This window comes from Chlorocebus sabaeus, chromosome 22 (genome assembly GCF_047675955.1).
Source record: "Chlorocebus sabaeus isolate Y175 chromosome 22, mChlSab1.0.hap1, whole genome shotgun sequence".
Classification (NCBI taxonomy): Eukaryota; Metazoa; Chordata; class Mammalia; order Primates; family Cercopithecidae; genus Chlorocebus; species Chlorocebus sabaeus.
Window position 1 is genome coordinate 99,687,704 of NC_132925.1, and position 15,386 is coordinate 99,703,089.

Here is a 15,386-nt window from a genome sequence, read left to right on the forward strand (position 1 = left end):
ATTTCTGCTTCTCACTAGTGCCGGATAGTTAAGCAAATTTATCTGTCCCAGGTGAGTGTGCTCCAGTGTTCAGGGCCCCTGAGCCAGGCCTTCTACCCACCAGCCCACCAAAGACTCCCAGAGCGGCAGGAAGTGAGAGTACCTAGAATATCGAAGCACGCACCACTCTCCAGCCGGTGCTTCCTGTACAGGTTCTTCAGAACCTTGGCACTGCCAAAGCGCTTGAAGCGGCTCTTCACATTATTGTAGAACCATTCCAGAGACTGGGCCCTCAGAAGCCTGAGGAAAACAGAATTTGACAACAGAAAATTAGAATTATTAAATGGTGAATTGCAAAACTGCTACAATGCTTCACAGCTCTATCCATCAAGATGTGAAGTTTATTCCCCTTGAATCTGCGCTGGCCTTGTGACTTTCTCTGACTGTAGAAAATGGTGAAAGTGATGTTGTGTGAATCCTGAGCCCTGCAGTTTCCTCTCTTGCTTCTCTTGGGAATCCCACAATCTTTATCATGTGAGTAAGCCCAGGCTTTCCTGTTGTGTGATGAGAAACACTTGGCCCAATCATCCCTCTTGCCCCAGCCAGTAGCCAGCTAACTCCCAGACAGGTGAAAGAAGCCATCGGCCAATAGTTTGACTGGAGACAAATGAGTGACCTTAGGTGCGACCAGGAGAACCATCCACTAAGTCACTCCAAAGAGCAAACCAATAAATGCTTGACATTTTAAACCACGAAGTTTCAGGGCATTTAATAGTAGGCTTTATATTTAATATTCTTACTGTATTAACAACATTTCTAATTCATCTTGCAAATATAAAAAGCACAAGGAAGATAGCAAAATTCTCTAGCCTCTTCCTCATTCAGATTGAAGCACTGTGAGAAAGTAGTTTCCTGGTTAATGCTACAATGGTTGGTATAAAACATTGGCAAGATCCAGGCCGGGTGCTGTGGCTCACGCCTGTAATCCCAGCACTTAGGAAGGCCGAGGCAGGTGGATCATTTGAGGTTAGGAGTTTGAGACCAGCCTGGCCAACATGGCAAAACTCCATCTCTACTAAAAATACAAAAACCAGCTGGGTGTGGTTGCACATGCCTGTAATCCCAGCTACCTGGGAGGCTGAGGCAGGAAAATCAGTTGAACCTAGTAGGTGGAGGTTGCAGTGAGCCGAGACAGCATCACAGCACCACTGCACTCCAGCCTAGGTGACAGAGTAAGATTCCATCTGAAAAAAAAAAAAAAAGATTCTTCTCTTTTATGCCTGATGAGAACAAATTTCTAAAGCCTTTCCATTTTGAAAACAGCTGTTTTTCTTATTTTTCTTATTATAAATGTAATAATACACACTCATTTTAGAAAATTCAGAAAAGCAACAGGAATATAAAGGCTTCCAATTCAATGGAAGAACAATTCCACATTTAGTGGCTCTTCTTTTCCAGACCCCAGTGAAATGTGAGAAGATATCCAAAGATAAAAAACAATCTATACAAGGAAAGAATCGGGGTGAGAGCAAAATCAGAGATTTTGACAATGATAGCATAAAGGTAACAAAGAACAGTGTCCTTCAGAACAGATGGAAGAGCTTGGACTCTAACTGGAAGGCCCAATTTTGAATTGGTTGATTCAGAGAGAGCCTTAGATTATGACAGTACTCACAAAGGTAATTTAATGGTTGTGTAGACAATAATGAGGTCTCTTGGTCCCCCATCCCTACTCCATAACAAATGGGCAATTGGTCTGAGGATGATTGGTCTTAGGCCCAAAAGATAAAGTGGTTCTCTTTTGAAGTTGAACAATCTACTTTAGATTTAAGACTTCAATATGGAGATTAACACCATACAGTGAAGCTATAGAGTTTGGATATTTGTCCCAGTTGCAAATCTCATGTTAACCTGTGATCCCCAATGCTAGAAGTGGGCCTGGTGGAAGGTGTTTGGGCTTTGGAGGCATATCCCTCATGAATGGATTGCTGCCCTCCCTGTGGTAATGAGTTCTCACTCTATTAGTTCACTCGAGAGCTGGCTGTTGAAAAGAGTGTGACAACTCTCCTTCTCTCTTGCTCCCTCTCTCACCATGTGACACACAGGCCCCCTTGCCTTCTGCTATAAGTAAAATTTCCTGAGGTTTTTACCAGAAGCAGATGCTGGCACCTTCTTGTAATGCCTACAGAACCATGAGCCAAACAAACCTCTTTTCTTTATAAATTACCCTGCCCCAAGTATTCCTTCCTACCAACATAAATGGACTAATACAGAAGAAGCCTGTCTTGTTTGGCATTGGGGGAGCCCCTACATGCCTGCCCATCAGATGTCATCCATGTATACCAAAGCAAAGCCTGTCAATTGCCTGCTTAACTCAGAAACTTGGAGCTCTTGGTAAGCACCCCCACCTTTCAGCCCTAAACTCTTTCCAAAAGAGAGGTCTATTGGGAATACTTATCTACCCAATGGCAGAGGAGGCCCATGTTGGTTACCTTTATTCACCAAGTCCTTTTTTTCAAAAATATGAATAGATGACAAAAAATCACCAGCCATTTGCAACAATCCAATGGCATAAGAAGAAAGAGCCAAGATAAACTAACAAGTAACAAAGGACAAAAAAAGATAACTCAGGGTACTGAAAGTAATTTAAACTCGAATTAATGTCCATAATGGTTTGAAAAGATACTGCATCTGTGCAACAGGCTAGGGTGATGTGAAATATATGTAGAAGATAAGCAACAACTTATTGGAAATAGAAAACAGGATCAATAGAAAATTTAGTAGAAGATTTAAAAGTTAAAACCAACATAAATTTTCTAGAATGTACAATAAGAAGGCAAAAATATGGAATATACAAGAGAAAACAGACATGGGGGTTCAATTCAGGAGGTCCAGCATCTAACAGAGTTCCAAAAAGGAAGAAAAGAGAAAATGAAAGAGAAGGGGATAAAATCAAAGACATAATAGAAGAAAATTTCCCCAAGCTAAGAAAGGGAAAAGTCTTTAGGTTAAGAGGGCCTACCAATTGCCCAAACAATAAATGGAACATAAAACAAAATAAAGCAGACAAACCTACCTTGCTACATCTTCATGAAAATTCAGATCCTCAAAGATAAGGAGAACTTAGGGACTTCACACAGAAAAAAATAATATTTTGCAAAAGGATAAAAATAATGATGCTAAAATTTGTAGTCAATAACAATGAATGTTAGAAGACAGTAGAGCATAAATTTTCTAAGAATAAATGGCATGAACTTAGACTTCTATGTTCAGCCAATCCATCATCACAAGAGGGCAAAATAAAGACATTTTCAGACATGTAACATTGCTTTCTGGAAAAGAAAATTCTCAAGGTGTATTCCAGGAGAACCAAAAGCCATCCACGAAAGAGGATCTTGGGACTCTAAAAAGAAGGAAACTGTCCCAGGAGTACAATGGAGAGAAGTCCCAGGATTGTGCAGCAGATCTGGAAGGCAGGCAGCCAAAATGGGGCATTCAGTAAGTATATAATTAAGAATCTACATGGATGAAGAGAAATGGTGAAGAAGGAGCCACATCTTTCTTTTGTCAACAAGAATAAGGAAAGGCCATTAGAAGCTTTGGAAAAATCAAAATCGAAACCAAAAAGAGCTCAAGAAAATATGGTCTAACTATGAAGCAATTGAAAAGTTGTATGATTTTGTAAACTAATTGAATGGAAGAAGAAAGATGATGACCCATTTTTCTTCAAGGGGCCCATGTGTTACAGCCAAGAATAAGTTTTTTTTTTTTTCTCTCCATGAATTTCAAGTCATGACTTTGGTCTCTAGAAGATAGTATTTATATAATTTAGAAACTACTTAGTTTTCACCCTATTTATAGACAAAGCATAAAAGGATCACACTGTCAAGACATTTGCATTTGTTATTGAAAGAAAAATTAAAAATCATTGACAGCCTGATAGAAGCCTGGCTGTAGAGAGAAAGAGGAATGATGAGGGTAGTTCAGAGATGCTAATTTCCCCATCTTGCAGAATGCAGTCAAGACAGACTGTGTAAGGTGTAAATACCAAAGATAATGGTTTCGATATGCTAAAGTCATAAAGGTCACCAGCATATAATAAAAGTTTTAATAAAACTTCCAAGGGGAAGGTAAGGAGATAGGAAAAAGTGAACTATTCATAAAAGTCTAAAGTTGACTAATCAATAAATGGCAAGATAAACATATTATTTAGGATTATTGTGGTAGCCCCCAGAAATGTTTAAATGTGATTCCCTGGGGGACTGGGACTTGGCAAGGAGTTGGGGATATGAAATCTTTTTAATATCTTTTACTGGGTGAATTTATTTTAACCAAGTACATGTGTTATTATAAAAACTGAAATAAAAACAAGCAAAAGAAGATTCAGAAAACTACCCCAAGTTCTACTACTGGAACCTGACATTAGATGAGTGTTCTTTCAGACTTCCATGCAAGGTAGTTTATAATCAGCCTACATAGAGATTGGGAGGGGTCCTGGAACTCATGGTGGGGGGTGTGTGTGTGCATACATGCATGCAAATGTGCATGTGCTCATGTGTATGTGTGTGCATGCATGTGTATGTGCATTTGTGTGTGTGTATTCATACAGGCACACAGAGAAGGCAGGGACCAAGAGGTCAGTCTAAAGCTGGTTGGTGCTGAAGGGGCTCCAGGGCCAGAGCAGCTCTGAGAGACCAAATTTTTTCACAGAGAGGACGTGCTCCCTCTTCCCACAAAGTTTAGCAGACAGGGGCTGTGGGGCAGCAGCAGGACAACCACCTGGAGTGGCCAGGAAACAGTGATGGTGGCAGTGGGGAGGTGCCCCTTTTAAATGGTTAGTGACTTCAATGAAGAGAAAAAGCCACAAATGGGTTTTCCTGAGCACATGTGTCTTTCAGTACATACAATGTTCACACTATCTTTTAACAAACATGCTCACACTGGCTTTGATCTTGCTGTTCCCTCTGCCTATAATACAGTTCCCCACAGATAGTCTCAGGCTCAATCCAGCACTTCATTCAGGCCTCTGTGCAAATATCACTTCTCTTGGGAGGCCTTCCCCGACGATCTTTGCAAAAATGCCACTACCATGCCAACATGTCTGTCCTTTTACTCTGATTTTTATTCCTTATATTTTTATAGAATACTTCTTTGTACCTATTTAGTGATATGTAATTGTCTATGATTAAGTAATTATAACAATAATCACTATATCAACATATTGACAATTAATTATTAATTTGTTTGTTATCTATAGGCTCAAGGACATAGTAGGCTCAAGGAAGACAGATTTTTTTCCCACTCCTGTATCCCATGTGCCTAGACCACTAAAGTGCACCTAGTAGTCACGTGATAAAATCCAGTACGTGATGGACAGACATTGTTTTATAACTTGTTTTTTCCACTTAGTATTCCTGATTGACTGTAATGTTGTTGAAGTCTCCCGTGACATCTTCAGTCACCTCAGAGTTCTCCACAGTATGGACACAGCAAGCTTTATATAACTGATCTCCAATCTTTGAACCTTGAATCCTTCCCATTTCTTCTGCATTAAAAACGGTTCTGTGATGGATATGCTGCCAGCTAAACAATTTCACATATCCATAGTTGTGGATCCTAGAAGTAAAGCAGCTAGGTTCAAAGATGCGACTTTTTCAGAAAGCTTGCACCAATTTACACTTCCCACCCATGGTGTGAGATTCTAAAGTCCCTCTCCAAGTGACCTCACATTAAAGAGAAACCCCTGAAAGAGTTGCCAACTGGTCCATGGCAAAGCCCACTTCTGGTCCCCAAATGAAGCTCAGGAAGGAGAATGAAAGGGCAGAAGGCAAGCATTATCTTCTCCCCTCTGGTTTGGTTGAAAAACTGAAATTGAGAGGTTGGTCTTCCTCATTGAGGGAGAAAAAGCACTTATCTAACACAATATACCAAATGTATAATTTCTTTCACATAAAACTTCATCATATAATCAGTATCACTATTATGAAAAAATGAGCACAATTTTTTGAGTGTTTGCTCTGTCTGCCGAAAGTTTTCCTTGCATCACCTTATTTAATTCTTGCAGAGTACAGTGCAGTGGTAGGCACATGGGTGCAGGTGCTGGTGAAGTGGCCCAGGTCCTGGCATTTACTACAAGTGTGGTCTTGAACACATGACTTAATCCCTCTAAGCCTCAATTTCTTCATCTATAAGATAGGGATGATGACAGTAACCACCTTATCAGGCTGTTTTGAAGATTAAATTATATAACATAAACAATAAGGCGCCTGGCATCAGAACAGGGCTTGATAATTTCTTCTAATAGCTCTAAAATGATGAGTCCTCTCTTTCATAGGTGCATAAATCAACATGCAGAAAGAGTGAGTTCCTTGCCCAAAGGAGCAAACTCTTGAGCAGGGATTAAAAACTGGGAGCTTGCAATCATGCACAAGTACTATTCACAGGCACCCGGCATGAATAGAGACTCTCTCTCTCCAATTTATTTTACTATAGAATTTTAATTTATTACAAGAAGCATCTGCCATTTTTATTTAAAAAACCACTGATAAAGCTATTTTCAGAATTTAGAATAATGTAACAGAAAAGAAAGGAAATACAGAAAGCCTTGCTTCTGGAAATCACGCCCTCTGGGCCTATGATTTATTTGATATCTTTAAAAGCACAAAAGAAATGCAACTGCAGAAGAGAAATCTTCTCCAGCCTCCTTCTTCCACACACTGCCCTGTTCTCTGAGCAGATGGTCACCAGAAAGGCTCAGCTCTGCAGCTGGAAGGGTCCACATGGTATCAGTGGAGGACAGTTGTTACTGTGTCCCTCATTTTTCTAAAAGGGACATTTCTTTTCCTTTTGGGACACTCCTCCCTCCCTCTCCAACTTAGTCTATGTGGTTCTGGAAGGCTGGGTACCACTCCTGGCACTAGTGTTGATGGTCTCATGACTCACACTTGCCATTGGGGTTAAGCTGGGAGCTTCTACTGGAGATCTTGGTAACAAATGCCCCGTTTCTGCAGGGCTGGCTCTATGGCAGAATGAAAGCCTAGAGGTTCAAAAGCAGATCTGACAATCGGGAGGGACAGGATTTTGTTGATATACTTAGAACACCTGTATCTACTCAAGCTTAAAGTCAATCCCTGGACTTTACCATTATATAAGCCAATATTTTCTCTTGTTTGTTCAAGGCTTTTTGAGTTGAGTTTTTATTATTTGCAACCAAGAGTCCTAATATCATGTTCTAAGTTCTAGACAGCCCGAGAAGACTTCAAGTGCATCATCGGATGAGTTCTCCATTCACTGCTTATACCAAAACTCTACAGCATTCCGAAGTATTTTAATGAACTTAAAATAGAATGCCTCAGCTTACTTAAGTCTCAGAGTGGAATTAGGGCACCAGCCTGGAGCTACAGGGAGGTGGAAGACAATAGTAAATCGTGGGGAATGATCTGTAAAACCACAGGCCGATTTGGAGAGCAGAAAACTTTTCCTTAAAAAGTAATGTGCTTTATGTCACATGCAAAAATGATAACATGTGTGAGATAGATATGTTAACTAGCTTGATTTAATTATTCCATAATGTATATATATCAAAATATCACATTGTACCCCATAAATATATACAATTATTGTTTGTCAATTAAAAATAAAATTTTAAAAATAAATTTACTTTCTGCCAGGAAAAAGTAGTAATGTGTTTTCAATTATGATTTGACTTAGAGTTAATGTAGAGAGCTTTTCTGGAAGCTCTTCCTTGGGGCTTCCAGGAAAGGCTCAGTCATGATTATCTTCATTTGATATTACTGATTTTATTGCATTTATTTAAAAACTTATGGCTCAGAGGAAACTCATAGGATGCATGTGGCTCATGGGCAGAGGTGCGGGGAACGGGCTGTGAGGACCCCAGCACGCCGGGTGGACTGGCTAAGTGTACAACTCCGTGGCCCATGCTCAGGTGTCTGGTTTCCGGCTAAACATGCACAACTGCAGGCAAGGCTAGATGAGAAGAATCTTTGTGTCGGTGTGCTGCTGAAATAGAAGACAGGGTGGAATCCTGCATCTGTGCATGGACTCATTCATTTGTTCACTCACTCATTCTTTCATTCTTTCACTGTGTATTGAGGGCCCACTATGTGCCAGGCACTGTGTTAGACGTATAGAAGTGACAAAACAGACCAGGGCCCTAACCAACAGTGCTTCCAGACTAATCTGTTCAAAGAGTGCTAGGTAAGTCAGGAGATGGAATGGAAAGCCAGGTCAAAGGCATCTTGGGCATGGCTGGACTCCCTGTGTCCCACAGGTCCTGAGTTCTGCATCTTTCCCACAAATGTGTGAGAAACCAGAATCTACCTGCTTTCTGTCCCAGGCATTTTCTCTCATAATCAAACTGCTTCTTCTAAGCTTCAGTAGGTGTGTGCGAGTGGTGGCTTAGGAAGAAAGGGAGATGCTCTCCTGGTGATGAGATTTATAGGGAAAAGCTTTCTAACTTGGAACTGTCCAGAGTTGTCCATGCTTGATTTCCCTGACTTATTTTTTAAAAGATTCCAAGTTGGCCAGACTCAGTAGCTTACGCCTATAATCCCAGCAGTTTGAAGGCCGAGTCAGTCAAATTGCTTGAGCCCAGGAGTTCGAGACCAGATTGGGCACCATGGCAAAACCCCATCTCTACAAAAAATACAAAAATTAGGCACAGTGGCACATGCCTGTAGTCCCAGCTACTCCAGAGGCTGAGGTAGGGGGATAGATTGAGCCCAGGATGCGGAGGTTGCAAGGTGCCAAGATTGCACCACTGCTCTCCAGCCTGGGCAATGAAGCCAGACCCTATCTCAAAACAAAAAAACAAAACAAAACAAAACAACAACAACAACAAAAAACATTCCAAGTTATCCCTGAGATCCCTGAGGATGATTACACAAAGATTCTTAGCTCTGTATAGTTTCACAAACTTAAGCATGATAATCTCTTAAAATACCAAAGCTTTTAAAAAATCAACAGCAGGCCAGGTGCAGTGGCTCATGCCTGTAATCCCAGTACTCTGGGAGGCCGAGGCAGGTAGATCACTTGAGGTCAGGAGTTCGAGACCAGCCTGACCAACATGGTAAAACCCCGTCTCTACTAAAAAACACAAAAATTAGCTGGGCATGGTGGCAGGCGCCTTAATCCCAGCTACTTGGGAGGCAGAAGCAGGAGAATCGTTTGAACCTGGCAGGTGGAGGTTGTAATGAGCAGAGATCGAGTCATTACACTCAAGCCTGGGGGACAAGAGTGGGACTTCTCACAACAACAACAACAACAACAACAACAACAAAAAAAAAAAAACAAAAAAAAGAAAATCAACAGATACTACCCAAAGCAATCTACAGGTTCAATGCAATCCCTATCAAAATACCAATGAAATTCTTCACTGAAATAGAAAGAAATTTCTAAGATTTGTATGGAACCACAAATGATCCCGAATAGCCAAAGGAATCCTGATCAAAAAGAACAAAACTAGAGGCATTATATTATCAGACTTCAAAATATACTACAAAGCTGTTGTAACCAAAACAGCATGGTACTGGCATAAAAACAGACACATAAACCAGTGGAGCAGAGTAGAAAACCCCCAATTTAATCCACATATGTACAGCTAACTGATTTTTGATTAAGGTGCCAAGAACACTCACTGGAGAAAAGACAGTCTTTTCCACAAATGGGGCCGAGAAAACTGGATATCTATATACAGAAGTATGAAATTAGACTTCCACCTCTCACTCTACACAAAAATCATCTCAAAATGGATCAAAGAACTAAACGTGAGACCTAAAGTAATAAAACTGTTAGAAGAAAACATAAGGGAAATGCTTCTGGACATTGGTCTGAAAAAGGATTTTATAAATAAGGCCTCAAAAGCACAGGCAACAAAAGCAAAAATAAACAAATGCAATTAAATTAACAGCTTCTTCACAACAAAGGAAACAACTGACAGAGTGAAAAGACAACCTACAGAATAGGAGAAAATATTGGCAGACTATTAATCAGACAATGAGCTAATATTCAGAATATACAAGGAACTGAAGCAACAGCAAAAAACCAAACAATCCAATTAAAAAATGGGAAAATGATCTGAAAAGACATTTAAAAGAAGACATACAAATGACTGGATCTCATCCTTTCTTATGGCCGAACAGTAGTACTCCATTGTGAATAAGTCAGGCACAGAAAGACAAACATTGCATGTTCTCACTTATTTGTGGGATGTAAAAATCAAAACAGTTGAACTCATGGAGATAGAGTGTAGAAGGATGGTTACTAGAGGCAAGGAAGGAAGGGTAGTGGGAGGTGGAGAGGGAGATGAAGATGGTTAATGGGTACAAAAAAATCGTTAGAATGGATAAGACCCAGTATTTGATAGCACAACAGGGTGACTATAGTCAACAATAATTTAATTGTATATTTTAAGATAATTAAAATCATAAAATTAGATTGTAAGACAGTCTAATTTTGAGGATAAATGCTTAAGGGGATGGATCTCCATTTTTCATGACATGATTATTATGCATTACATGCCTGTGTCAAAATATCTCATGTACTCCATAAATATATACACCTATTATATACCCATAAAAAATTAAAAAAAGACATACACACATGGCCAACGAATATGTGAAAAAATGCTGAAATTACTGATCATTAGAGAAATGCAAATCAAAACCACAATGAGGTATCATCTCACCCCAAGTAGCATGGCTATTTTCAAAAAAACAAAAAATAACAAATGCTGATGAGGATGCAGAGAAAAGGGAACTCTCACACACTATTGGTGGGGATGTAATTAGTAGAGCCACTATGGAGAACAGTGTGGAGGTCCCTCACGAAACTACAAATAGAACTACCATGTGATTCAGCAGTCCCACTACTGGGAATTTATCCAAATGAAAGGAAATCATTATACCGAAAAGACATCTGCACCCCCACATTTATTGCAGCAATATTCACAGCAGCCAAGATATGGAATTAACCTAAGTGTTCAACAACAGATGAAGGGATAAAAGATGTGGTATATACAAGAATGGCTAATATTGTATATACAATATATATAGTCTAAAAAGACTGACAATACACAGTGCTGGTAATGATGTGGAGCAACTGGGTCTCTCATATGTTGCTAGTAAAAACAGTTTGGTGAATCCTTACAAAGTTAAATATATACTGGTTACTATACAATACAGTAATTCCATTGTCAGGTATGGAACTAAACAGAAACAACATGTCTACACAAAGACTTGTACATGAGGCATAGAGATCCACTATTTTGTCTCACCACTGCCCAAGACACAGACATGGCTTCTGTTTGCAAGTCCCTATGAAATATTTCTTTTTAAGAAAAATAAAAAGATGGCACAAGAAAACTTATAGCAATTTTGTTCATAACAGCCAAAACACTGGAAACTAATCAAATGTCCATCCGCAGGTGAATCGATAAACAAATTAAATTGTATGCACAAATGGACTATTATTCAACAATAAAAAGGAACTGCTGGCAGGGTTTGTTGGCTCACGTCTGTAAACGCAGCACTTTGGGAGGCTGAGGTGGGTGGATCGCTTGAATTCAGGAGTTCAAGACCAGCCTGGGCAACATGACAAAACCTCATATCTACAAAAAATACAAAAATTAACTGGGTGTGGTGGCGTGTGTCTGTAGTCCCAGCTACTTGGGAGGCTGAAGCAGGAGGATTGCTTGAGACCAGGAGTTCGAAGTGGCAGTGAGCTATGATTGTGCCACTGCACAACAGCCTGGGCAATAGAAGGAGAGACCCTGTCTCAAAAAGGAAAAAAAAAAAAAGGAACTGCTGATATAAATGACATGAATGAACCTCAAAAACGTTATGCTAAATAAAATATTTAAACTAAAATTGCAATTGTATTATTCCACTTACATGAAATATTAACAGAAGCAAAATTAATCTACATTGACAAAAAGCAGATCATTGTTTACATGGAGCCGGCAGTGGGACTGACAGCAAAGGGGCACAACGAAACTTCTCAAGAAGTTGGAAATGTTCTATATCTTGATTGTGGTAGTGGTTATATGATTGTATATATTTGTCAAAACCTGTTGAACTGTACACATAAAATGGATGCAACATACTCTTTGTAAATTATACCTTAATAAGGTTTAACCCCCAAAAAGAATAATTTTAAAATACAGATGCAATACAAAAAATAGGGTATATATACACCATGAAATGCCAGTCAGCCATGAAAAAGAATGAAGTTCTGTCATTCATGGCAACATGGATAGAACTGGAGAACATTACATTAAGTGAAATAAGCTAGGAAGAGAAAGTTAAACACAGCATGTTCTCACTACATGCGGAAACTAAATAAATTGATCTCATAGGAGTAAAAAGTAGAGCAGAGGATACAAGAGGCTGGGAAGGGTAGGGGGAAGAAGATGATAGGAAGAGACTTATTAAAAGATACAAAATTACAGCTGGATAGAAGGAATAAGTTCTAGAGTTCTACACCACAGTAGGATGACTATAGTTAACAATATAATATAGTGTCAAATAGCTAGACGGAGAGTATTGAATGTTCCTGACACAAAGAAGTGATAGATGTTTGAGATGATAGCTATGCTAATTACCCAGATCTGATCACTAGATGTGATATGTATCAAAACATCACTATGTACTCCACAAATATGTAAAAGTATTATCTGCTAATAAAAAACCTTAATGTCGGAAAAAAGGCATGGACATTTATAACTTCTATTAACTAAGGGGAAATGTTAAGTATCTTAAGATTCCTCAGAGAAAGAGAAAGCTGGTATAAAATGGTTTTTAAGAACTAGGTTATTAAAAAGTTTAAACATTTCTTGATTTTTATCTTTCAGTATAGTATAATTCCTCTAAAAATTGAAAAATTTAATACGATCTTTTGGAAATAATCAACAGCAAACCTTCAAAATTTACCAATGACAACACAGTTAGAATTCATTACTTTAAGTCCTTTGAGCTATTGTTTTCTCAACTGCAAAATGGGATAGGTTGTGCCTTACAGGGCTAGAGGAAGAATTAGATAGCTCAACCGAGAGCTCCCAGAGAAAGACCAGACCCTTGGTACTCACTGGGGGTGCCAGCAGAGTCTGAATGTGAGTGAACACACCTTTCCTGCGTGGCCTCTGTGCATTTGTCCTGTACCAAATGCTGCAAATGAGTGATTCTCAGGAGGAGACATGTGCCCTAATGCGGGCAACAGCATCATTTGTTGGCAGAAGTGTTGTTTTCTGAACACATACGTTCTTGGAGATTCTATGGTGACCTGTCCTTCTACTTTGCTCCATTTCCCTAGGGAGAATAATTGTAATGAAGCGTTTTACTGATAGGACACAGAGCAAGGCTGAGGATAACAGACTGCTGCTCAGATGATGTAAATAAATTTATGATATAGATGTATGACCACATCTGTCCTGCAAGAGCTCATATAGTTGTCAAGATAAGAGAGTGCCCTAAAGACCAGAGGCAAGAGGCTGGGGTGTGGCCATCTTTCTATTGAAGCTTCTCCTGAAGGAAGGAATGAGTGAGTGATGTGTTCCAGGACAGGTTGGGCAAGTCCCTTGGAATTACACTGGAAAAGTACAGCACTATGGATAAAGACAATGCTCTGGGGCCAGGGAGAAAAGAATTCAAATTCTGGAGCTCTCTCTCTCTGGAAGTGCCACGTCAGGCAAGTTATTCTACTTCTTGGTGCCTTGAACTTCATCAGAAGGGAAACAACAAAAGCTCCTACTCCTACAACTTGGCTGTGGAGATTAAATGACAGATAGAACATAAAGCATGTTGCAAAGTCTAGCACAGAACACTGTGCAGTCTGAAGTCCACGTTATCAGTAGTACCATTATTAGCACAGGTTCTGAGCCTGGTTTCCGGTCCCTGCTCTACCACCTCTTCACTGTGTGACTTTGGGCAAATTACTTAACCTTTCTCTGCCACCATTTTCTCACCTGTAATACAGGGATAATAATGGCACCATGGGGTTTTGTGAGTAGTTGAGAGAAGAATCCAAGTAAAATACTCATCTCTGACACAATAAAACCAATCACTATCTTCATCACGGTCAAGAGTGCTTTAGAGGAAGTTTATGTAGATGGGGAGTGTCAGGTGTCCCACTCTGAGAGTGTCTAAGGGAACAGATGAGGAGAGCTGGGGTTTAACAGAGGTGCGGTCTGGGTAGGCAGAGAGGTGAGAAGCTCTGTTGCACATTGAACAAACAGCAGGAGGAATGGCTGCATGCTGCCTCCCATCAGAAATAAGCATCTTCACAGATTAAAGAGACTAACTTCCTCCTTCCCCCATATAGTCTGTTTCTTCTGTATGGAGATTTACACTTCACAAAGTGCTTGCAGGAGGGCCATCCCCGGCAAATTCCATTCTGGGAATCTCCCCAGAGAGGCACTCACATGTGTCCCAAGGGTGTTCACTGAAGATTTGTTTATAACTGAAGAAAATGTAAGCAACCTTGGTTCATTCATTCAGTCATTGTTCACTCATTCACTTATTCATCTGATATATATTGAGCACCCAGCATGTGCCAGATGCTGATGTAAACACTGAGTGTACAGGAGTGGACAAGATGGGCAAGGCTCCCAGTCTCATGATGTTCACATGCTAGAACAACAGGCAGGTTGGCTGACAGATACCTAGATCTATTCTATATTGGTGTGGCAAGTGCTATGAGAAGAAATGCAGCAGAATAAGAGGAGGAGAAAGTGACTGAGTGGGGAAGGGGAGCTATGTTTGCAGGGTGGTTAGGGAAGGTGTCTTTTGTACAGAGGCAAGGAGAGAGTAAGCCATGCAGAATCTGGGGCAAGAGCATTCCAGGTGGAGGGAACAGGAAGTGCGAAGGCCCTGAGACATCAGCACCATTTGCATGTTTGAGTAAACAAAGTCAGTGTGGCTGGTGTGGTGTGAACAAGGTAAGGAGTCCTTCAGTAAGACAATGATGAAATAAACTGTGATTAATTCATTTAACAAGAGATTATATGTACAATGATATTAAATAAAAAACCAAGTCTATGCTTCTCAACACGTTTAATGTAGAAATATAAACTTCAGAACTTTATGTATGCATGATGCCATTAATGTAAACTGAAAACACCACACAGAGCAATAGTGTACATCTTTTTAGTCATACATAAGTTGTAAAATGAAATAACATGCATGGGAACAATATATCCAATTTAAGAGGGAAAAGAAAATGGAGTTAGAGAGTCACAATAGAGCTTTAACTATATTGGAAAATGTTTTGTCTTCTTAAAATCTATGCTGGTGGGTCCATGAGAGTCGTCAAATCTATACGATTTGTAGATGGGTGTCTTTATAGCATGCCAAAAACTGCTGAGAATGTCGGAAACATTCCACAGTAAGACCAAA

General features: G+C 39.8%; 1 protein-coding gene across 2 annotated transcripts in view; it reads right to left on the reverse strand.

Annotated features, from left to right (window-relative positions):
- Positions 1-15,386, reverse strand: part of MYRIP (myosin VIIA and Rab interacting protein) — a 403,697-nt gene that overhangs the window by 99,074 nt on the left and 289,237 nt on the right. For both annotated transcript variants that reach the window (XM_007983730.3, XM_007983733.3), the window contains exon 4: positions 143-279. In XM_007983730.3, the coding sequence (XP_007981921.3) occupies positions 143-279 (137 nt within the window). The remainder of the gene's footprint in view (positions 1-142; positions 280-15,386) is intronic.